We start from the raw sequence: 25,447 nt of genomic DNA, 5'->3' as shown, positions 1-25,447 counted from the left end.
TGGTGGCTTCTGGAGAGAGAAGAGCACGAAAAACTTGTTGAAAGAGTTTTATGTAAGCCTCAATACGTCCAACTCGCCCTAAGCAGAGCTTAACACTGTTTCATAAGGAAAGGCGAAAGGAGGGGCTGAGCAAGGGGTTATCAAAAAAGGATTCGGCTCTTGCTCAGGGTCGCCGCTGGAAGAAAGGGCGGCTTGCCCCGTGCTGCAGAGCAGCCTGAGCCGTAGGCGAGCGCCCACTGTTTAGGACGAGGACAGTCGCGGTTTCGGGCGACTGGAGGGTGCCACGCCGGGCAGGTACGAAGGAAGGGGGTGACGGAGTGATCGGAAGGGGGATGGCTCTCCCGCAGGTCTTCTTTACGCCTGCTCTATGGCCGCCGCCGCCTGCCTTGGCACCTCGGGGTGCGCGAAGACGGAGCCCTGCGGGCTGCCCCTCCGCACGCGCCTCCCCCCTGCGCGCCGGCGGCGCCGGCCCCCGGGGCCCCTGCCCTGCTTCCGAGGAGAGGAGCCGCGCGGTGCGGGCGCCGAGCGCTCTCCTCCTGGGGCTCATTGTCGTGCGCACGGGGAGGGGTTGGGTGTGGACTGCTCGGCGGACAAAATGCCGAGCCACCCCCACTCGCACGGATCCTGCCAGCCCGCCGGCGGCCGCGGCATGTTGGCCCTGCACCAGCTCCCTCCGAAGCAAGAGCGCTACCGGCAGGTCCTCGCCAACCCGCGGGTAAGCTCGGCGCGCTGCCTGCGCAGCCCCTGCGGCGCTTCGGCGGCTCTGCCCCGGCGAGTCGTCCTCTGAGGCGAAGCCCACGCGCGGGCGCCTTTCCTCAGCTGCGCGCCAGCGCCTCGGCCGCGCCGTCTGGGGGTGGGGTGGCGTGTGTGGCGGGGAGCGCCGCTCGACCGGAAAGGGTCTCCGCAGGACCGCATAGCGGGAACTTGCTCCCGCCGACGCGTGTGCTTCCCAAACCCCCGCGAGTCTGCCCTAGCCGTTCACAGATACCTTCAAGCCTTTCGTTCCTACCCAAAATAGGGTGGCTCAAGGCCAAGCCTTCCCTTTCTTTCTCCTGGGAAATTTTAATCACAGTGGGTGGATGTACATTTGGAAGCAGGAACGGGCAGCGCTTCCAAATTCAGTAACCTGGATGGAAAGGTGTGCGCTCGCTCTCTTACAGTATGCTTAAAAAGTATGGATGCGATTAATAGTGGTCTTATTAACACTCGCAAAGGACACGGGCTGGATGTAAGGAGATCCCGCGCGGGGAACCTGGATTTACACTCTTGTCAAGCGCGAAGTAACTTTCCACGCGCCTTTACAGGGGTCCGCAACCTGGTGGTCTCCAAATGCTTTGGACTGCGACTTTCAGACTCCACGACCACTGGCCCGCTCATGCAATCCATGCACGCAGTGAGGCTTGCCCTTTTTTGTTCCAACCCGGCACTAATTTGAAGGGAGAGGTTTCTGCGCCAGGTGCTAAATACATTCCTTCCTTTCTCTTGGAATAAACCCCAACCCTGTCCAGTGTGCACTGTCAAACTAAGTAAATATTCAGCAGCCTAGGGGGAAATGAGTTCGCTGCCTTTCCTGTATCTTGAGAGAGGGAGGGAGTTATATTTATCTATGAGTTGTCAACCAGGGATCCTCGGGACGCATTTCAGAGTCCAGGAAAGACACAGGGAGGCAGTAGAGACAGCTAAACGGTTCACTTGGTTCATGAACCTCCCTGCCGTCTTTTGCTGGACGGGTCGTGGGCGGCGGGGGTGGGGGGGGGGACGGCAGGAGCGCACGCGTGTTCTACTTTGGGGCTAAAACTGACTAGCACTGCAGTTATCCGAAGTAGCTGAGTTGCTGGGAGAGACTGTTGTTTTGGAAAGGTTTTGTTTCTAGTTGCTTGTGTGCTGGTGGTTGCAAATACGGACAGGAGAAATGTGAAGAGGCGTTTGTTTGTTTTGAGCAACCACCTCTGTACATATTTTCAGAAGCGATCGGACAAAGTCAGCGTCAGGTTTGCGCACTTCGTTGCGGGCCACAGGGTTCTGCAGGGACTACTGTCAGAGAATGCGGCTGAGCATGGACAGAGTGGACGACTTGAAAGCACCACGATCATGCTGGGTGCCGGCTTGTTGCTGACTGTAGGAGCGCTGACAGGTTGGATTCTTCTGTTCGTTACTGGAACGAAGGCATCCGAAGCAAGCTAGTCTCTATCACGTGGGCCCCTTATTCCTCGCCAGGTTTTACTCCATTCCGTCTGAAGGCAAGATCCACTGGGCTTCCCCCTTTCAGCCTGATCTCTTCCCAGCTCTGCTTTGCTCCTCAGGATCCTGTCCTGGAGAGATTGTGGATCCAGAATTTAAAAAACACAGTTTCATGTTCCTGCTTTCCATACTGCCGCTCAGTGGATGATAATTCGCATTTTAAGTGTCAGTCTGATTTTTCTTTTCCGATTCCTTCTCCTTCTCCAAAAGTGACAAGAATAATTCCCAGTTCCCTAGGAAAAGAAAAAAATGCATTACAAAGCAAACTGGAGCAGAAAATGCAGAACGAACAGCAAACACACACATGCAACTCCCTTAGCGTGAATTTGTGCATGTGTGCTTTCACCCAATTGCTGGTTACCAAACATAGGTGCCCAACTGTTTTGGTACCAGAATTTCCCTGCCAATTGCTTAAACTTTATAGGTCAGGGAAAAGCAGCAAAGCACCACTTGCCTTTACATTTACCTGTGTCCATTACAGTTCTAGCTGGAGTAAACTCTGTGGAACCTCTTCTGGACCATGAAGTACCATGAGTCAGTACAGTCCTATACCCACAGAGTAATCAGAAGTAACTCCTACAGAGTTCAGTGAAATATATTTTTAAGTAAGGAGGAAATCCTATATAGATTTACCTGGGAGTAAGTCCCATCAAGTTTAATAGGATCTACTTTTCCGTGGACAGGTATATAGAATTGTAGCCTTATTGCCACATTCCTGCATTTGGCTGAGGTTTCTAATCCTTATATGAATGAAGAGTTACTTCACATTCCCAGTAATGCTTGGATACACAGCTCTCAACTCATCTTGCCTAACTCGCCTTGAGAAGATGAATTCTCCTCAAATCTAATACTTCTGAGTTGTCTGTCAGTGTGTGTTTTGTAGCATAGCATTCACTGAAAGCCATGGGTGCTTCTTGCTTCATCTGCAGATATTTTCAGTGGAAGAGAGTGTAAGTCTTCTATTGGTAATCCCCCTGTGTTTTCCTTCTGCTTCATCTATATTTTGAAGATAAAATAGTTACACAGTGCCTTCTGATTGGTAATACTTGGAGACTTCTACCTGGAGGCACCAGAGATACTGTGATGCTTAGCAGTAGTACTGTTTTATAAGAACAGTTATATTATTTAACATAATTTATTTTGCATCAATGTACATTAATAGCACCAAGAAAGATATAAAGGAGAAAAGAAACACCTTTTTCTTTGCAGCCCAAGTCTTAGAACTCACATGTGAGTGTAACTTTAAGATAAATAGTGGTACCTTCCCTGTGCTGCATCTTCCCTATGAATGAAGGTTTTCTAGTTTGCTTTTTTTCAAATTACCACTTGTCCTCTTGTAGCGGAACTAATCCAGTTAGGAAGACTTAGACAGTGCTCTGTGTTTAGGTATATTTTATGAAATGATGAAATCACATTAAAACTTCTAGAATTGAAACATATGATCAATTTAATTTAGATTAATCAAATTCTAGGATTTTGCCAGGCCCCAGTATGCTTTTCAATTCAGCTTTTGGAGGAAGTCTGATTCTGAGCTATATTTGCTTGTGGAAGAACTGGCATTTAATGTTGTACCTTGCGTCTTCAGAAATTTACTTCAATTCTTTCTCTTTCAAAATTTCAAGTCACCCATATACTGTATTTCTGGATGGTTTTTCTGGACCTGAATAGCTTCTGCAGCCTACTCCAGAGGCAATATGGCAGGAATCAATTTAATTCTCAATATTTTATTTCCCAAAGGGAAAAACTTTCCCTTGCTTGACATAGTCATTCAAGCATTGATTTAAATTTAGAAGGTATTCAGCAGGAAAATAGAGTAGTTTCTCTTAGGTTCTCACAGCAGTCTGCAACTGTGGCACTGCACATGAAATGAAAGACATGTCAGAAAGTCTTTTCTCATGTACACAGTGTCAGGATAGACGGTGCCATCCTTAATCGGGAGCAGTTTCATAATTGTTAAGTATTATTTGGAATTATTTCAAAGTGAGAATAATTTCAAAGCCAGAAAGATCACAAGCAAAATTATAACAGTTTGGATTTTGATAGTAGGTAGTTGCAAAATAATTCAGTTTAAATCAATAACACACTCAGTTGGGTGTGCATGTACAGATATACACACCCAGTCCACTTTGAATTTATATAAGCACAAAGTTTATAGCCCATTTTTCTCCATAGTGTGGATCCAAGGAGGGTTATAAGTGCACATTAAAATCCAAGTTAAAAATAGAAATAATATTGCTATGTAACTGATGGCACATGTGTCTTGGACAGAATCAGATGGAGCAGAGAGTTTTCATGTGTAGTGTTCCTTGAGAATGAGTTGTCAAAGAGGTGGTATATCCACAAATACTTTTTTTTTTTCAGAAAGCAAGCAAGAATGTTAGCTTTTTCTTGTCCTCACCAGTTAATCTAAGTACCACTTTTTGACTACTTAATTAATTGATGAAAAGTTGCAGGGATAATTTATAGCACTCTGTTATTTGACTATGTACTATTTTGGTGACTGTTTAATTCTATTTGGGTCCTGTTACAATAGGCAACTCTTGATAATATCTCCCTGCACTAGAAGTAGACAGAGAAGTCTTCTTGGTGGTCCTTTCCTGACTTTAGAAGGGACTGCTGTAGTGGAAAAAATGGAAGAATATTGTGATCATTAGGAGACAGTGGTATATGACCATTCTGTCCTTGCTTCTGGTTCTTATCTGCACAGCCATTATTGTTTGTCATTTCTTTTCTATTGTCTATTGTTGTTTCCCCCTGTATGGTGTCTACTATGGTTAGAGTTTCCTGTGAGAAACTTGTTAATTATTTTCATTTTTGGATAGTCTGGTAAGTAATCTAAATGTGAGCTGAAACCTGGGAAGGTCACTCAGTTAACTGCTGGGCATACCTCAATTGTCAAGATAGCTCTGACCCATTGTTTTGGGTGAGCTTGAACTAGATATGGACAGGGAACCAGTTGATTCTAGGTAGTACTACTGCCAGCTTGAAAATGCTGCTTGCCACCACATGGTCCTAGTCAAAGCCAACTGCCTGGAATGGGAATGTCCAAGTTGCATATATGAGTACAATGGTCTTTTAAGACTTTTTCCCCATTAATTATGCACACAACGTATTAATTTTGTCTAATATAAAAGGAGCAGGTGTGACTGTGGTAAACACCAAAAAATGTATAAGGTAAGGGTATCTTCCTTACAGCAGAAGGTGCTGTAGCTATAGAATGTTCTGCTAGAATTAGAAGGCCTAGAAGTCCAACCCCCTGCTAGTGCAGGACATCAGATTACACCATCCCATTCCAGTTGGATCTTGAATGCCTCTAGCGTTGGACAGCCCTCATCCTCCCTAAATAATTGGTTCCATTGTTGTGCTGCTCTAATAGTGAGGAAATTTTTCCTCATATCTAATCTGAATCTGGTTTCTTGCAACTTAGTTCATGCCCTGTACTCTAGGATGATTGAGAAGAGATCTTGTCCTTTGTCTTTGTGACAGCCTTTTAAGTACTTGTAGATCATGCTGAGTATAGGGGAACTAGAACTGCATGTGATTTGGAAGTGATACTTCTATTAATGCAACCTAAAATAGCATTTGCCCTTGTTGCAGCTGTATTGCACTGTTAGCTCATGTTTAGCTTGTTATTTACAACAGTAGATCCTTCTCTTCTACAACAAGATCCTTCTGTTTTGCAGTACTGTTGAGCCAAGTCTCCCCTATCTTGTAGTGATACATTTGATTTCTTTTTCCAAAGTGCAGGACTTGGCATTTATCCCTATTTAATTTTACTGTGTTGTTTTCAACCCAGTGTTCTAACCTGTCAAGATCTCCTTGCATCTTCTTTCTTCCTTCCAAAGTATTTACTACCCTTCCCAGTTTTGTTTCATCAGTAAATCTGATAATCGTTCCCTGTACTTCCTCATCTATATCGTTTAATAAAATGGGTCCAGGACAGAACACTGTGGCACCCCATTTGTTACCTCTTCCCAATTTGAGAAGGTGCCATGGGTGAGCATTTGTTGAGTTTGATTTTGTGGCCACTAGTTGTAATGTCTAGCCTACTTTTTTTCTAGTTTGCTAATCAGGATGTCATGGGGCACTTTCTCAAAAGCTTGGCTAAAGTCAAGATAGATTATGTCCACAGCATTCCCACAGTCCATATGGGAGGTTACTCAGAAAATTAAATTAGATTTGTCTGGCAGGATTTGTTTTTGAGAAACCCATAGTGGCTTCTAGTAATCGCTGCTTTATTTGCAAGGTGTCTGCTGACCTTGTTTTATTCTTTGCTCCAGAATTTTTCCAGGGTTTGACAGGTCTGTAGTTCCCCAGTTCATCTTTTTTTCCCTTTCTTGAAGACAGGGACAATGTTAGCCCTTTTCCAGTTGTCTGACATTACCCGTTTTTCATGAATTCTCAGAGATACAAGTAATAGACAGTGGTTCCAAGAGTTCTTCCACTAGCTCCTTTATGACTCTGGGACGGAGTCCATGGGTCCTGGAGATTTGAACTCATTTAACCCAACTAGAAGGTCCTTGACCATTTGTCTTTCAGTCTTGAGCTGTCACCTCTCACTTTCAACTTGTACTTCTCTTTTGTTAGGAAGGTTGTAAGTTTCTTTTGGGAGAAGACTGAGCCAAAATAGGAATTGAGCACTTCTGCCTTTTCTTTGTCACCTGCCGACATTGAGTAGTTGAACCCCCGTTTCTTTCCTCTGTGTGTTTTTTTTTTTGTTTAACTTTGGATGTATCTGAAGAAGGCTTTTTTTTTTTTTTTTTGGTTTCCCTTGGCATCCCTTACCAGTCTCAGTTCATTCCTAGCTTTAGCCTTCCTGATGCCATCCCTGTAATTTCACGCTACCTATCTTTTCCCTTTGTAGTCTGGCTTTCTTTCCACTTCCTATACATGTCTCTTTTTTAATCAGAATATCTCTTAGCTTTTCGTGAAGCTGCATGGGTTTGTTCTCTTCTGCATTTTCTGCTTTTTGAAATTGTTTGTCTTTATGCCTTTAGAATATCTCTTTTTTAAGATTTCCCACCCATATTGGACTCCTTTTCCTGTTAGAATCTCTTGCCATGGAATTTTGCCATTGTTCTGATTAAAGTTGGCTTTCTTGAAATCCAGGGTATGTGTTTGGCTGCATTCGGCTTTTGCTTCCTTTATAATTGAGAATTCATGTATGGCACAGTCACATTCTCTCAAAATTCCCATAGCTGCAACTTTGTCCACTGTGTCTTCCCTGTTGGTTAGTACAACGGTTGATTGTAAGCCGTCCTGAGATGCCATGCATAAGGGACGGAATATAAAAATAATAAATAAATAAATAAATATATCTCTGTCTGTCTGTCAAATTGAGGATAGCCACTCTTCTCATTTCTTCCTTACTTTCTGTTTGAGGAAATTGTCAGCAATGCTTGTTAGGAACTCTTGGAGGGGCCATGTTTGGCAGAATTAGTTTCCCAGTAGATATCAGGGAAATCAAAATCCCCTATAATGACATCATGCTTCCTTGAAACACTGGCAATTTGCTTTTCATTAGTTTCACCTTAGTGTTCTCTCTGATAGGGTGGTCGGTAATAGACTTCCACTACTATATTCCTTTTACTTCTTGTTTCATTTATGTTTATCCAGATGCTTGCCTTTCCATATTTCTTTGCAGAGATATATATAGTCCAACTCCACCATAAAGCAGCTCCCCCTCCCTTTTTGTTCTTTTTGTTTTTCTTGAACAGGTTGTATCCCCCAGCTGCAGAATTCCAGTCATGGGAGTGGTCCATCTGTTGTTGTGTCTTTGAGGAGTTCCTAAAAACAGAAGGGTTGTAAGCATAGTACTTGGACCTAATCTTGCCTTTATATTCTCCTTTTTATAGTCTATTGAGAAAGCTCTTTAAACTTTACCTAAACGTTCGCTTATGATCTTTGGATCTGGAAAGGGCGGGACAGGACAGCACAGGGCAGGACAGGATTGCTGATCACTGACAGAACAGTTAGTTCCTTTCGAAGTCCATCAGATTCTTTTCATGCATGCTATTGAGTAAAGTAGGGTTTTAAATTTGCAGTAGTGATCAGAAGTTAAACCAAAGTGTCAGTCATTTTAGACAGCTGCATTAATACACAATTATAACACAGGCTACTGATGTACCTGTAACCTGTCTGTCAACTGTATTTAATTTGGTTAGCATGATGTTGCATATAAGCTCTTTTCTACCTACACTGTATTTTGTAATCCTGGAAGTGAACTTAAAACATATACTGACTCTTCTTCCCAAAAGCAGTTTTTTACATATATCAAATTGGTCTTTTGACCACTGGACTTTTTTGGCCTGTATAGCTTCGTGAGCTGTCTAACTGATGCACTGTGTCTCAGCATAAGGACAAAAAGAGGGAAATTTATTGAAGCATGTGTAACAGGCATATAGACGGAGACCAGCTGAGCGCTCATCTATTCTTAAAGAGGGTTTTTCCAGTTATCAAAGGCCTGTCAGACTCAGAATGTTTCTATTAACAATGGATGAACAAATGTGTAACAATGCAAATACGTTGAGGCGTCTGTAGAGCAGCTTTAAAATATGATACATGCTTTGGTTCCTTCTCTACAAAAAATATTTTTAAAAATTCTAGGAATGTTTCATGGGCAACTTTGTGGTTTTCCCCTTCAGAAGATCTAAAGGTGAAAATGTGGTTCCAGCCTCTCTTTTTTTTTTTGCTATACACACATGGTCACTAAATTTTATTTTCATTAATATTGTATTGTAATTTATTATATTGTTAATAAAAAGATTAAATGTGAAAATGTGTTTTCTAGTTTGTAGGGAAGTAAACACTATTGAAATTTAATATTAAAAAACTCTTTATACAAAGTGGAAGTGTTTTATTGCATTGGCTTGGCAACCCAACAATAGAATAGGAACATGTAACATCTGTCAAAATTAGAAGATCTGTGTACATCTTCACAGCGTTTCAAGAGAATGAACATGGTAGTTCTGGGAAAAGCTGGAGCTCCACTCCTGTGGAGTGCATCTGGGTAAAATTAGAGGAAGAATAAAGTCACCATTCTGGTTGGAGGAAGCAAGATTGAGTAGTCATCAGATGCCATGGCATATGCTGGCATACAAAGGGCACAATTGTATTTTCTCCTGATATCATCTGAGAAGCCATAGGATTTTTTTAGAGTCTCAGCTCCAAGATCCTATGATCATGGAGCTGGGACTCTGATCTTCCATCAAGACCCCTTCTGGCCAAAGAAGAAATAACTGTGCTGGCTCCCCACCACCCAAGTGTCAACTGGCCCTGGCAGAGGAAGGGGCACGGCAGGGAGGGGAGGAGGCTGTTGTCAGAGAGTTATGTCCCATTCTTCTTTCATCCACAGTTCTAAAGCTCGATGGCTGGAAATGGCTGTCTAGAGAAAACGAAGGGTGCGAGGTATGGCAGAGATGATCTCCAATTGAATACTTGTAAGCCCCCATGTTTGGAGGTTTACAAGCATCTGCCATGGTGTCAAAGGATTGATCCCAAATTCTGTTAAGCATGGAACCTCTGACAAATTGCAGGTATGTCTTACTAATGTCTCCTCTTTAGAAAGGAAGGCATCAGCTATCCTTAGCTGGCACTTAGCCAGTAGGGGAGAGAGCAGGAACTTCATGGGAAATAGCCATGGAACGCTGGATCCATCCTCCCATACTCACTCAAAGGTGAGTATAGCAAAATATATACCTTGGATTTCAGGAAAGTTGGTTTTGAGAAGAGAAATGGATTCTGATTCAGAGAAATTGCTTTCATTAACAGGCAAGTAGACCAGTGTGGGCAGCTCCTGGACGAGGAGCCATAAACAACCATAAACAATTCCAATGTGGGAGAGAAACAGGAGGTGCCTAAAAAATTCATTGTGGCTGCATACAAATTTAGCAAGGAACTTAAGATAAAGGAGGACAAATAGTGACAAGTCATCCAGATGCACAAAGGCTGGTGGGAGAGACTAAGAGTAACCAAAAAATGGGGAAAGCTTTTCTAGGAATATAAAATGAAAACAGAGAAATAGTTAACCACTCAGTAAGAATAACGAAAGGTTAACAGGTTTCAAAAAGACAATTGAACTGCTTAACTTTCTATTTTCCCTAATTCCTCCAAGAAAGAGTCTGTGCACAGCCTCATGTAAATAGGGCCACATTCGAATTCATGGTGGATAGGATAGGATAGGATAGGGTGGGGGGTATCTGACTTGGCAGTTTTACAAAGGTATCTTGGGACCTTATTGACTCAAGCTAAATGAGAGTCAGCTTTTGAAAAAGCTAATTTTAGCCTACAGTAGTCAGAGATCACCTAGAGCATTGTGTCCAGTTTGTGTTGCACTTAAAAATGGTTATAGAGAAATTGGATTTGAGTTTATAGTAATCTCCCCTCTACTTATTCGAAGCAGGGATTATTGGTGCTGAGCTGCAACATGTTTCCAGCCCCCACATCCATATCAGAAATCAGATCGGAAAAACTTTTGCCGTCTTGTCTTGCCTATGCTGGGGGAAACTGCATCTGCTGGCTTTTTTAAACAGAGCATCTGAGGGAAAATGCTGTTCATCTGCTTAGCATGAGAGATGCGAGTGGGAAACTCCTGCTTTTCTTCCCTATCATTTGTTTTATATCTGGCATTGCGGGGAGGGCGTGGGAGAGAGCTGGCCCCTCAGAAAGCCTATGTAAAAAGTCTGCATTTGCCTTTTGCCCCAGGGTGCGGTGAGGCAAAGTGGTAACGTTTGTTGCACAACAGACAGAAATTAAACAGGGCTGGAACTTTTGCCGAGCGCCGCTCGCTCAGCAGCACTTTTTCTTAGTATTTTGGTAAGAGAGATTTCGAAAATGGGGATAAACAGCTCGATTGTCAATGTCCGCTTCCTGAGCAGACAGACGAGGGTTTCGCTTGTCCCTCTGCCGGGAACGGAGGCGGCTGCAGATCAAACGCTCGGAGGGAGAAGGCGAGCAGGGGATTCCCTGAGAGATGTCGGCTGAAACGGAACCCTCCCGGGAGCCGCCTGCCGTGCGTTGTTGACGGTGTCTGTTTTCCTCTCCCACAGCGCGCCGAGGGAAGCCTGCAGCAGCCGGCCAGGCAACCCCGCCACCTCCCCCAACCCGGCTAAGAATAGCTGTGGCCCTGCTGTGGTCAGATTCCCGGGGCTCAGCGCTTCCCTGTGCAATGGAAAGTGTGAGGCCAAGACATGCCGCCCTAAAAATAGAGCGCCGCGAGGGTCGCCGCCGCGGGGGCAGAGTCCGCCGCGCAGCGACGCGGAGGACCGCTTCCCGCGCGCCCGGCCTGGGCCGCGAAGCGCGCGCCACCCGCGCCCTCGCCCTCGCGCCCGTCCCCGCAGGGCGGCAGCTCGCCCTCTCGGGGCGCCCGCCCCCGGCAGAGCTATTTGCGGGCTCCCAGCGGACTTCCGCGTGAAACCATGTGAGGCGGGTGCTTCGGAATAGATTCCGGAGGCGGCCCTATTCTCCTGCCGGGCTGCATGTTAAAAATGAATGGGACGAGGTGTCGCTTCGAGTTTGGCTTCACGTGGGAACACGCAGCATCCAAACGAAGGCCAGCTTCGTTGTCAGGGGGTGTCACGCCCAGCAAGAGCAGTTAGGGTAGGCGCATTTTTAAATTTCTGCTGGAACTTCTGTACCTTTAACACCTACAAGAAATTCAACAGTTGAAACTTCCTACATTTCGATGCTAAAAGAGTTTTTCATGTTGAATTTCTTCCTATTACACACCTGTTTAAAAGGAAAACAAACAAAAGTATTTGCTCCGTTCTGTTTTTTTTTAGCCCCTAAAATTCAGTTCTCACATTCTTTCTCTCCCTCCTTTCACAGGCATCCCTCCTCAGGTATCCAAAGTACACCCTTTACTTGGCTTCTAAACGAATTATGAATTAATTTGCACTTTATCACCTTATGAATGGGACTTACAAGTGAAACGCACCTGTCAGACCCCTTTTAACACTGATTTAATGTAATATTCCTAATTACATATTTTTCACATTTGCATTTGACAAAAAGAAAATATGTACAAAAATAAACCTTTGCTGCTGGATACATTGCCCTATTATTTAATTTATAATAACAGTTGCCAGGAATTTCATCATGCAGAGTTTTAAATTGTAAGTGCCTTTGTTCAGGTTTGGCATGCCTGTTGCTCCATATTTGCCTTGATACAAGGCGTTAATTTAGTTCAGAACTACAATGCATGTAAGCAAGACTGAACATAAGGGCCATGCTAAAGATAGAAGCGTTGAACTGCTTAGAAAATATGTCCTGTAAGTCAGGGATCCTAGCTCAGCTGGAGAGCACTATGGAAAGATGAAGGACCAAGGGAACTATTTTGTGTTTGTTTTTGTTCTTATTATCATGGAGATGTCCCATAAACTGTGTATAAACACTGAACTGAACCAGGCAGAGACATTCTAATAGAATTAATATCAAACAGAGTTGTACTGGAATCTGTTTTCAAGATTTAGGGTGCAATCCTATGCATGTTTAGGCAGAAAAAGGCCTACATTGAAAAGTTCTGTTCAAAGAGAAAAAGGTCCCACAGGTGGTAAAACATTGTTCTGTTTAAATATTCATAGGATTGTACTGTTAATTTCTAAATAATCAGTTGAAAGTCATAGTTTCTCCCAGTTTTAGTGTGTAATCATATGGCATCCCATGGTTGGAGGAATCTTAGGAGTCTAAGCTCCAAGGGGATGTGATCTTGTAAATATGCCTCGGAGGAAGAGAAAACGTTCATCCTGGAGGTGGGAGGGGGCTGGAGGTGACTCCCTATGCTGTTTCCTATCAGTGCCTCAGTCTCCTTGCCTTCCCTTGCCTGGTTCTTTATCTATATGTTGACAATGTGTATCTAGGGCAAAGCATGGCAATGATAGATGTCACTGCCATAGTGCCTCATGCTGGCTGCTGGATGCTCATAAGCCCATGTCTTCTAAATCCAGCTTATACAGGTGGGATAGAGGGATACTACAGTCACTGGAATCAGAAGCTGTGCCACTGAGCGGTCCCACAAGACTAAGAGGTTTACAACCTCCATCACCCAATAACTGATGTAAGTCAACCACCAATGTAACTAAGGGCATTATGTTGTTTCCTGTAACTTTCTGAAACTAGAAGGTTACAGGCATCCAAATGATTGCAGGAGGAATGTAGAAGCAAGGACTGCCTCTTTGATCACCTTACTCTTAAAAATGTTTAGATGACCAATTTTGGCTGTCTAAATGTTTTCCCACTCCTTATGAGGAGGAGGAGGGGTTTGAAACACTGCCTGGATTAGGCAGAAGCTGGCAGTGCCCCATTCCTTCCTTTTTCCTGGAATGCTCTCTCCCAGTGCATCTCTCAAATATGGTCTTTCATCTTCAAGGCCTCAGCTGGCATGGGAAGAATCATGAGAGTGCGGAGAGGACACCCGCTGAAAGAGGAGTCACCACTGCTAACTAAGAAGGGTTGTTTGAGATCACAACAGGGATTCTGCCTTTTCTTATGGCTGGCCTAATGTTGTTTCCATCCCAAAATCAAATGAGAACCCAGGTTGGAATGGATCTAAATAATCTGTTTTATTTGGAACTTGGAACTCAGAGACCATCCTCTTCAACATCATGACCTCAAAAGGAAAATTTGAGATTGGATGGTAGATGTTGAAGTTTATAGGTTATAAACTAGATTTGTTTAGCAAGGGCTCCAGTATTGTTTCTTGGAGCAGCAGAAACCACACCCTTCCTTACGAAATTATTTATTACCTCTGTTGTCCAGGTCTTTAACCTTCCTCAGGGTCCTTAATGCTCAGTGATCCAGAGGACAGGTTGTGAACCTCAAAGTTCCAGTTAGCTTATCCACATCCTTAGGTTGAATAAGCTGAAAGGTATCCATAACAAGTGAGCTTGCAAGAGCTGAATGGGGCTGTCATGGACAAGGCATTCTGGAAAGCATTCATTCATAGGGTTGCTATAAGTTGGAGACAGCTTGATGGCACATAACAACAACAACATGATTATCATAGAATCATAGAATAGTTGGGTCAAAAGGGGCAAAGAAGGCCATCGAGTCCAAACCCCTGCTGGTGCAGGGCATCAGTTATACTATCCCACTCAGATAACCGTGTAATTGCTTCTTGAATGTTCCTAGTGTGGAGAACACACAACCTCTTTTACTGGTTTCACTGTTGTATCACAGTAGCTGGTATACCGTAGTTTCATATTCTATGTCCTACAGTCATAATTATGGCAAAGTCTTTGCCACTGGATTCCTGTGGAACGGCAGAAACAGCTTCTCTGCCTGCATGCAATGTAAGAAATTAAGATTTTTTTAAAAGTTCCATCTCTGTCACAATGTGGCAAGATCCTACTTGTGCTCAGTTTTGCTTATAGTATGTCTTCTGACATTTGCACCCTGGATATCATCCAGATAATCAATCCAACCTTTTTTTCCCCCTCTGAATCCTCTGATTACCAAAGAAGAGGTATAACGGTATGCTATGTTCAGTGACAGATATGCTTGGCTGTGTCTTCACCCACATTATCTCTAGCACTTTTTCAGCACTGAATGGAATAGTAATAAAATTCTATTACGTTATTGGAAAACTAACTCAAAATAGGATTCTGTTCTATTAAAATCTATAAAGCAGGGTTGGCCCAGGATATGGTTAATATCTTGTTATGTAAAGGAATGATGCTTGATGCTTTGGAGAAGGCGGTAGTATAGCTGTTCCTGAAAAGACCTACCCTAGATAGGTTTGATTTAGTCATTTAGATGATTTTGTTGGGTCATCTGCAGGTATTCATAATTTATTTTCTGGATCCAAGCCTGATTTGCTATTACTAGCCTTATCAAGACAGGGATAGAGTAGTGTAATTTTGCTCCTTTTATTTAGTTTCTCTCTAGCTTTTGATACCACCAACCATGATACTTGGCTTTGTGGAATGGGAACTGGGGACACTGTACTTCGGTAGTTCAATTCCTACTTGCAGGGTTGATTTCAGAGGGCAGCACTGGAAAAGAACACCTTGCTCCATTGGAACTTGTACTGTGAGGTGCTGCATTGCGACATCTGTATGAATCTATTGGAAGCAGTCGTGGGGATTTGGGGCAATATGTCATTGGCATGCAGATGACACACATTTCTATTTTTTTCACAACACCTGATTTAGATCTGCCATGCAGGCTCTGCAGCAGTGACTAGATGCAGTGATGGGCTGGATGAGGGCCGATGAACTGCGCTTGAATATTGGCAACGTGGAACACTTGGGTGGGTCACAGATCTGGGAAATAGGTCAATCACATGTTCTGGATAGGGCTACATTGCCCTTAAAGAATCAGGTATGTAATCTGGGGGTACTTCTGGTTTCATCTTTGTCACTTGGTGGCCAGGTAGCTTCATTGGCGAAGAGTTCTGGCTGGTGTGCCAACCATGGCCATCCCTGGACTGTGATAAATTAGCCACAGTAGCGCAGGCACTGGTAACCCCAGTGTTTGATTATTGTATGTGTGGTGTAATGTGTGGTTCTGTGTGGTGCTGCCTTTGGGGTTGTTCTTGAAGCTGCAGTGGATGCAATGAGGTAGCTACTAACTGGGGTATCTTTCTACCATCTAGTTATACTCTTGCTAAAACTTTATTGGCTGCCAGTTTGCTACTAGTGTGAGTTTTAGATATTCTTGTTAATATATAAAGTCCTAAACAACTCAGGACTAGGTTATCTTACCTTGCCTCAGCCTTTATGTCCCTGTCCAATTTCTGTGTTTATCAGAAACCCCTCCCCCCTACAATATTCAGATATTTAAATGTCTTCACTCAGGTTCTTCTTGAAGGATGACCCTCCCCAGTAGAGTCAAGCCCCACCCTGGTTGCATCCCCTTTCTTCCTCTCTGAGGCCAGTGGGCAATATTAGAGAGGCCGCTGGCACAGTCCTTTTCTCATTGGCTGTGTGGAGTAGCTTAGGAAAAAGACAAGTAAGGGGAGACATAGAAGAGTGGTTTAACATAATGCATGGTGTGGAGAAAGTGTAGAGGGAGAGACGTTTCTCCCTCTCTCATAACATTCAAGCCCAGGATCATCCCATGAAGCTGACTGGTGGGAGGGTTAGAAGAGATAAAAGGAAGTACTTCTTCATACAATGTATAGTTAAACCATGGGATTCACTGCCACAGGAAGTGGTGATGGCCAGCAATCTGGATGGATTTAAAAGAGGATTGGACAGATTCATCTCAACACTGAAGTCCCAAATCTGAGTTGGAACTCCAAATAATCATATGGCCATGAGTTCACATCCTGATTGATACAACTTTCATAGAAGACAAGAACTCATCTTAGATGTTTAATTTTCGTGCAGTCATGTAATGAGATTCTCCTTCAAATGTTGGATCAGAACTATACACTAAATACACTTTTTGTTCCTGGAATCACTCAAACATAATTCACTTACTGATACTATTTTAGCAACATATTTGTACAAGAATTCCAGCACCCTCTGGAGAACAATAAACACATGATCATTATATTAAAATTATGCACCAAAGAAATTACCTAGTGTGAGGAGAGCAGTGGCAAAGACTGCTGCCTGCAAACTTTGTTCCAGCCATAGAATGCACATAAAATCCTGTGGTGACCTGTTACCTGTTGGTATTCCAACTATGGACATAAGGCCAGAGGCAGCAGGATCAAACTGGTTTGGATGTCACTCCTGGGAATGACTGGCTAAGGATCCCTCTTGGGTTTCTGTATTGGGCTCTTTTTCAGCCTGATTGTGTATTTAGGAACGCATAGATGGGTTACAGGTTTTGCTTGGCATGTTGCAAGCTAGCTTGATAAGTTAGTATTAATGTGGCCCATAATGTGATGCTCTTTGTTTTGAGCCTCTCCTCTTTCAGCTCCAAAGTACACAGTCTGGGATTTGGTGGAAACTGGATAAAAGATTTATTCCAATTTAGGAAAAAGTACAGAAAGGCATAAAGGTTGCTAAAACTCAGAGCACAAAACAATAAGTAGTTTAAAATAGCATTCAATGGCAAATAACAAATGAAATAGAAAATTTACCCTAGCTAGGCCAGCCCTGACATATGCTGCTACATTGCACTTTGGAGGCCCAAGGTCTCTGTGGTGAAGTTCTCCTGGTGCCTGTGTCAGGTCTTCCCCCTTCTTTGGGGAAAGCTACATCCTAGCACCTGTACCAGAGGAAATCCTTGGTGCAATCATCATTTGTTTCTGCATCAAGTTCTTCCACTTCCTGGGAGAGTTGCTCATAGCCCTGGAACTGACAGAGAAAGACCCCCAACTTTCTTTTCCAATTGACTATATCTTCTTTGGTCCCTCTCTGAGTTGCCTGGTAGAGATTCTAGAAGAATCTTTTTTATTTGCTGACTGCTCAGTAATCACTCATCCCCACCTCTGAGATGGATTCTAGAAGATTCCTAATGTTTAGGCACAGTTTTTTAGTTGATAGGGTTGCTATGTGGAAGTGCTTGGCATTGAGATAACCTTGGCCAGGGCATCTGCATTGCAGTGCCAACATTGCAATAACTAGACCTTTCGTTTTAGCGGTGACCAGCAACTTCTTGCAAAAGGAGTTTCTTTCTCTTGGACCTGGGTTAGATGAAGCCAGTATTGTCTGGTTAGTGACTCTAGGTCACTCTGCATCATCCATAATATGTCCATGTTGCTTATATGTATTGAGGATATGGGGCATAGGACTGCACTCTAAGAATATTTAAGTGTGGTGTTTTTCTAAAAACAATAGATAACACAGCCTCTTGTTTTATCACATTTCCTGCACATTCACATCTTTTCTGGAAGGTGGTTAGTAAGGTAAAGGTAAAGGTTTACCCTTGACATTAAGTCCAGTCATGCCTGACTCTAGGGGGCGGTGCTCATCTCTGTTTTCTAGCCGAGGGAGCCAGCGTTTGTCCACAGACAGTCTCCGTGGTCATGTGGCCGGCATGCCTAAACACCGAAGTACACGGAATGCTGTTACCTGCCCACCGAAGTGGTATCTTTTTATCTACTTGCATTTGCATGCTTTTGAACTGCAAGGTTGGCAGGAGCTGGGATGGGGCAACGAGAACTCACCCCGTTGTGCAGATTCGAACCGGCGACCTTTTGATCTACCAGCCCAGCAGCACAGCGGTTTAAACCACTGCGCTACCTGCAGCCCTGGAAGGTGGTTAGAAATACTTAATGAAATCATTAGAGGAAGCAGGTAATAGAAGTAAGTTAGGAGGGCCTGCAACAGTATCCAAGTTACCATCCACTTATATGCAAAGTTATTGTTATCTGCCTCCCTAGTTGTATTGGTTATTATTTTACTTTAATTGGCTGCCTTTTCTCCTCATACTGACTTTAGAGTTCGTCTAGTTTGAGGTGATAATTTTACAAAACAGTTTACTTCTGTTGTACCTTGTTTTTATTTGCTCTCACATTATGGCATAGTATAATAGATGTTTATTTATTTATTTAAAACATTTGTATCCCGTCCTTTCTGACGAATGGCTCAGCACGGCTTACAATGATTTAAAATATTACAATGATACAATAATTAAAAACAGTAGATATTAAATCAATATAAAACAATACTTCATAAAACTAAGGGAAAAAAAGGAAGAAGAAGAATAGAAAATGCAATTGTGGAAAAACGATCTTAAAACATCTAAAAACCTTAATTATTAAAATGATGGCTGAATGAAAAGGTCTTTACCTGGTGCTGAAAAGAGTATAACATTGGCACCAGGTGGACCTCTTGGGGAATGCATTCCATAGCTGGGCTCCACTGCAGAGAAGGTGGACACCCTCTGTACCTCCTTCAAAGAGGGTTCCTGGAGCAAGGCCTCTTCTGTTGATCTTAAGGGGCATGAGGGCATATAGGGAAGAAGGTGATCCTTCAGGTATTCTGGATCCAAGCCGTTTAGGGCTTTATAGTTTAATACCAGCACCATGAATTGGAACCAGATTTCAATTGGAAGCCAGTGTCCTGATAGAGGACTGGCGTTACATGAGAATAATGGCCGGCCCCTGTCAGCAACCTGGCAGCTTTATTTTGTACCAATTGAATTATCTGGACCGTTTTCAAGGGCAGCCCCACGTAGAGCACGTTACAGTAATCCAACTGTACAATTTAACAGTGTGTCACTGTTGCTAGGCAGTGCTCATCCAGGTAAGCCGCTGTTGGATCAGCCAAAGCTGAAGGAAAGTGCTCCTCGCCACCGCTGTCACCTGGGCGGGACAGCTCCAGGTCGAGGAGCACTCCTAAGCTGCAGACCCTGTCCTTTAGAGAGAGTGCAACCCTGCCCAGGACAGGACCAAAATCACTTACCTGAAAACCCGAACCGCCCACCAAAATGACCTCCATCTTATCTTGATTGAGTCTCAGTTTATTGGTCCTCATCCAGCCATTATCTCAGCCAGGCACCAGTTCAGTACAGCCACTGCCTCACCTGAATTGGTTGAAAAAGAGAGGTAGAGCTGGGTGTCAACAGCATACTGATGAATCTGCAGCCCAAACCTCCTGATGACGTCTCTCAGAGGTTTCATGTAGATGTTAAAAGGCATGGGGGACAAAATAGATCCCTGCGGTACTCCATGGCATAACTGCCATGGTGTAGAGATATAGTCCCCCAGCACCACCTTCTGGAATCGACTGGTCGGATAGCGGAACCACTGCCAAGCAGAGCCTCCAACTCGACCAGCCAATCCAGAAGGTTACCATGGTTGATGGTATCGAAAGCCACTGAGAGGTCCTGGAGAACCAACAGGGACACACTCCCCCTGTCCCTCTCCCTGCACAGGTCATTGTACAGGGCGACCAAGGCAGGTTCAGTACCATAACCGGATCTGAAGCCAGACTGAAATGGGTCCAGATAATCCATCCAGATAATGGGTCCACATAATCTAGATATTTAAGCTACAATCCCTTGCATGTTAAGACAGGAAAAAATCCTATAACTCTCAGTGTTCTCCGACCAGCCATGTCTCCTAGAATGGTTTACAAATATTATAATCTAAAAGAAATGACACAAAATTGATTGAAAGAAAGAAGGAAAGAAGCAAATTCAGGAGCTTGGGACTTCTTTGTATTGGATGCTTATTGTGTACACGGTAATTTGCAGGTGCTTTGCACAATATCTTCATTCTCCAGGGCTTTCCAAGCATTTCCATAGCTTATTTTAGAGGAAGGGAAGTTTACTGTTAGGAATGAAGGGCTATTTTCACAGTTCCATTATACTGCACCACCACCATGGTCAGAGAAAGAAAAATCCCTGTGGAAAAAATGTATAAAGGAACTGATCTCAGTCCTACAGAGAATCTAGAAGTTGAAGCCTCAGTTAAGTGGTGGGTTAAAGCTTCATGTAGAGAAATGTTTTAATTCCAAAGTTATGCATTATATTTTAGGGAGACTAATACGACATTATCTTGGACCAGAAAGTGAGACTATTGTGTTCCTTTCAGGAATATAATTTTATGACATGTATAATTACTAATTCGATTTTCTGTGTGTTTTTTAAAGGGAAAAATGCTAGTTAAGTCTTGAAATAGTAACAGCAATTGTCAACCTTGAGCATTCTAAGCACAATTATAAAAAGCACTACTTTGTAAAGAAAGATTGGTTTTGAATATTTACATCCCCTTATCACAATATAGAATGTATAAGTCTTGAAGATTGGCCCAAGTGGTAAACTAACTTCAAGTGAATTCATATTTTGTTATTAGTCATGTAAAGGACATGCATTTTCCAAACTAAGACTAGTTTGACAAGTTCCACTCCTAAGGGTTATACAATCTATATGAATACACAAGATAAACATTAGAGGAAGGGGAGAAAGGGAAGCAAGGTAAACGGGAAAATGCTATTATTTAAGGTAAAGTACTCTGGCTTAGTTACAGTGGGGGCAAATGTATCATTGTGATTTTAAAATGCTACTTTCTATCTCTTCCCTGTTTCATTCAAAGCTTTACTAAGAAGATCATTGTGGAAGATCTGTAAATTGAAAATTGTTTATGTTATTCCTTACTGCTATCTTAAATCTATAGAAAGATAGATAAGTCAATGGACTATATATTCCTAATTAGAATCTTGTTCTCCAGTTTGCAGAGACTGTATTGATGTAACAGTTTTATTAGGGAAACTAAAATATCACAAAGATAAGCAAGCTTCTACAATCTCCAGTCTCTTCATCAGCAAGTTGTCACCTTTCCTCAACTTAAAAAAAGTTTAACTGGGATAGGAGAGGATAGAAAGTGAAATGAGCCTGACTTGATGGTGAACTTACAGTGTTTGCATGTTCAGAGTCCCAAGTTGAACTGGAGGAGGAGTATTCACACAGTGCTTCCTTGATTTTCCGTTGCACTGCTTCTATTATGTATTCATATTCTGATGTTAACAGAGGCTTGCTTCGAAAATGTCTGCTGGGCAAATAGTAAGATGGACTTGCTTATTTAAAAACTTCCTGTCAATGCACATTTTCAGCTATTGACAGTGGGATCCCAAAAGAATCTATTGCTCTTGCAAGAGCTTGGGGATTTCTCCCCTGATCTTTAGTGTCATCTTGTCTTCTTGTGAAGCTACTGAGTATTTTTGGATACAATTATTTGCAGTGTTTGTTTACTTGAGGATGCTGTTGCCAACAGGGAAACTTTCTGTGTTGATGTTACAGGAGCCGAGGATTTTTGGAATGAGAATGTTGGGTGAAGGTACTTGTTGGGAAAAGCTACTTGTACAGTCCTTCTTGATTAGATCCATAAAGGATTTGTCAATGCTTGCAGACTACTTTCTTCATAATACAAGGATATGTTTTGTTATTGTAATAGCATTTGAAGATGCACATTTCATTTGCCAGTATTTGCAAATCACGTTTTTTTCCAGGAGAACTTGAAGTGTTGAAATGCTTCTATGTGCTAGATGCTGGTATCACCATTTTGTCAAGGGGAGGGAAAGAGAAAGGAATTTGTGTTATGCACAAGCACAGGGAAAAGCTGCCAGAAAGACTGTGGCCTGTTTATAGATTTGATGGGAATGGGAGTTCAGACAATGAAGATGAAGCAATTTTGGAATGACAGCAAATGACAGTATCAAATCAAGGCCAGGGGAAGTCTACGGAATGAGCAGAGTTGCCCCAGGGGAATGGGGGTGACATTCAACCTTCCTGTGGGAATGGGGAGATAACACAGTAATGGGCAGAACTGGGGGCAGAAGCTGAAGAGAGCTCCAATCTGCCACTGGGAAAAAAGGAGTCAGGTTTGGGGTCCAGTGAGAGCTGAGTAGTCTGCCAGATGCTGAGGAAGTGTGCTGGTTGCTAGGAGGTGACACAGGCAGGAGATTCAGTCATTGGCACAGAGCTTGGGTGGGCTGATTCAGTCTTATCCTCACAACCCTGTGAGGTAGGTTGCACTGAGAGTCTATGACAGGCCCAAAGTCACCCAGTAAGCTCCATCTAAGTTAGGACTAAGTGAGGACAAGAACCCAGAGAATTTGAGTCCCAGAGCCACACTTTTAACCACTACACTACACTGGCCCTATTTAAACTTTTGAGGAGCTTTGTGCAAAGCACAGCAGTAGTGTAGAGAAAGCTTGAGGGAGAAACAAGCCTGGCAAATATCTCAGAGACTTTTGTGGTGCAATTCCTGTAGATTCCAGCTGAAATGGGATTCTCCACAACCCCCTTCTTGTCTTGTGGAGCACCTGCTGTGAAATAGTATGGCATATCTTTGGAGGGAAGGGGTTACTTTATTTTAAGATCAGGTGGCTTTTATTTATTTTTGCTTTTCAATACTTTAAAAAGCCTCTGTGGCTGCTTCTTGCAGCTCATTCATTTTCCTAGCATAGCTATAGGAAGGCTCTGTAAAGTATAACTATAAGTATCCTCACCTCAAATTTGGGACTGTGACAGTGTTGGAGCGGAGGAGTTAAGCTTTCTCTCCTTCGGTTTTCATGTCAGAATCCCCCCTTTTGTGGAGGAATAGTTAAAAAAATACTTGTTTCACATCATTGTGGGGGTAGTGCGATTTAGCATGACAATAGACGTGAGTGTGCAGAGCTTAAATTACTGAGGGACAGAAACACATTGTCTTTAATATTACAGCATCTTATTATGCTAGATAATATGGTTATTATGTATAATACATGTAGTACAATGATTCTGGGCCTTTACATTTCCTAGACCTTTTCAACTAATTACTGGTCAACTGGAAATCTAAAAATAAATGTTTAAGGAGAAATCACACTTATTTGCAAATTAGGATTTTGAAATGCAAATTTGAGGGTTGTTCCCATGGTTTGATTTGGCAGATTTTGAATCTGTTAATTGGTGTTCATTTCTGAGCTGAAAGTACTTTCAAATCCTTCAGTTACAATTTGCCCATGTCATACTGTATTTTTCCTAGTCTATAAATGTGCTACACAGCAAGTAGAACAGGAGCCTTCTAAAGGGATTTGGGAGTTGGTTATGGGAGGGATAAATAGCAACTGCCAAGTTTCCTTCTTCATTGGGGAATCAGCTCCTGGTTTGCATCTTGCCAGCCTATTTACTGCTCAAACTACTTGATACAATAAATGCATAGCATGCATCCGAAAAATTTAGCATAACAAAGAACATGTTAGGTATGTAATGATTCACGAAGTTTAAGTTAAAGTCTTCCATGAAAAGTAGGACCACTAAAAGACAATGTATTCAGGTGCCCATACATTCAGAATTCTAACCAAAACAAGGAAGGAGAAATTAAAAGGGGGAATGAAGAAAATGGGTAAAGAAAGCAAGAGCTGTGGGTGTTCTGGCTTTAATGCGTATTGGGTTGTGTTTTAGTCCAGGCAGTTAAATTCATGTCCTATCCACTTCTGACCAACTCAAATCTTCATTTTTATTTAACATAACATAAACAATGACCTACTAATAAATATGGGGTCAGTGCTTAGCAGTATAAGGGTGAGGGATGAATGTGATGGCTGGACGAGATTGGTGGAATGGTGAGAAAAATGAGCTGGTGAAATGAGCTGGTGAAAAAACATTGCAAGGCATGACTTCAGGATGCAATCCAGAGCAGCAGTAAAGAAGGTTTCTTCCAAACTGAGGAACAGTTGTTACAAACCATATAGAACGTCTTAGGGCTAACTAATCAATGTACGGCATTAAAGCATGATCTGCTGCTAGTAGATACATGGTGAACTAGAGCAATTACAAATACAAAGCCAAGCTAACAAAGTAACAATGTCCAGTTGGTGCAGAAGAATGGGAAGGAATATATAGATAATAAAATAAGTTCGCTGACCTTTTGTGTCTTGTCAGAAAAGAAGGATACAAGTGGAAATCTCAGTTTATGCATCTTTATTAAATGCCTTCAGTCAGAAAGTATATTCTCTCAAAAGAGGCCAGTATTGTAAAGTTTTCAGCCACCACTGAAGAAGACATGTCCTCTAACTCTAATAGGAGTCTCTTGGCCATCATGAAAGTACATAGACTCCTCTGATAGTTGCCAAAGGATAGCTTCCAGAGCTTGGCAATATAACTTTGCAATATGAACATCCTTGAACAATCCAACACAAAATTGATGTGCCTACTAACACCTGCCTAGAAGGGAGCCACCATTGTTGCACGTGTCTGCATCATGCACATGAAGGATGTGTTGGTCACCCATGGTGCCATCATTTATTGAAGGCTGATAGGTTTTTCTAAAGCAGGTGTTGTGCAGCTTAGTATACCTTGAAAAGCAACCTTGAAAAGCAGTACTATTCCAGATCAGGGGATAGAAACCATATAGAAGATACAGTTACCTTCTTATTGGTATGGTTGGATGTAGCATTCTAGTTCCTTATTATGTTTAGAGTTTCTTTGTAAATAAGAATTCATTATTTGATTGCCTGCATAGAGCTAATCAGATCCTTGGGGGCTCTGAAGAACTTAAAGTTGCTAGACTATACATGGAATGGAACATATGTTTTATTTGATGGTGCTGGTAGTTGATAATTCTTCTGTAGATTCACAAAGGAGAGGAATTTATAGACTTTCCTGTTAATTAAGTGAGGCTATATCACTCAGCCTACTGCCTCCAGAGAAAAGGCCATCCAGCAATGTTCAAATCTGGATGTACCAGATTGTTAGTGTGGCATGCAGGAAAGCATCAGAGTGCAGTTGGCTGGCCAGCATAGCTGCCTGTATGCAGGGCAGTGTGTGTGTGTGTGTGTGTGTGAGAGAGAGAGAGAGAGAGAGAGAGGGAGAGGGAGAGGGAGAG

At 42.8% G+C, this 25,447-nt stretch overlaps 1 protein-coding gene across 7 annotated transcripts in view; it reads left to right on the top strand.

Moving 5' to 3' along the window:
- Positions 1-149: 149 nt before the first annotated feature.
- CORIN (corin, serine peptidase) overlaps positions 150-25,447 on the top strand; it is a 136,784-nt gene continuing 111,486 nt past the window's right edge. The window contains exons 1-2 of one of the 7 annotated variants that reach the window (XM_044417808.1): positions 13,194-13,294; positions 15,390-15,558. In XM_044417808.1, the coding sequence (XP_044273743.1) occupies positions 15,430-15,558 (129 nt within the window). In that variant the 5' untranslated portion in view covers positions 13,194-13,294; positions 15,390-15,429. Of the gene's footprint in view, positions 295-525; positions 716-1,972; positions 2,135-2,158; positions 2,407-9,578; positions 9,777-11,698; positions 11,839-13,193; positions 13,295-15,389; positions 15,559-25,447 lie in introns of those variants that run through there. The other 6 variants (XM_044417812.1, XM_044417809.1, XM_044417813.1 and 3 more) reach the window with 6 other exon arrangements.

Source organism: Varanus komodoensis, unplaced genomic scaffold, assembly GCF_004798865.1.
Source record: "Varanus komodoensis strain SLA01 unplaced genomic scaffold, ASM479886v1 scaffold9, whole genome shotgun sequence".
In the NCBI taxonomy this organism is placed as follows: domain Eukaryota; kingdom Metazoa; phylum Chordata; class Lepidosauria; order Squamata; family Varanidae; genus Varanus; species Varanus komodoensis.
This window is presented reverse-complemented; position numbering and strand designations above follow the sequence as displayed.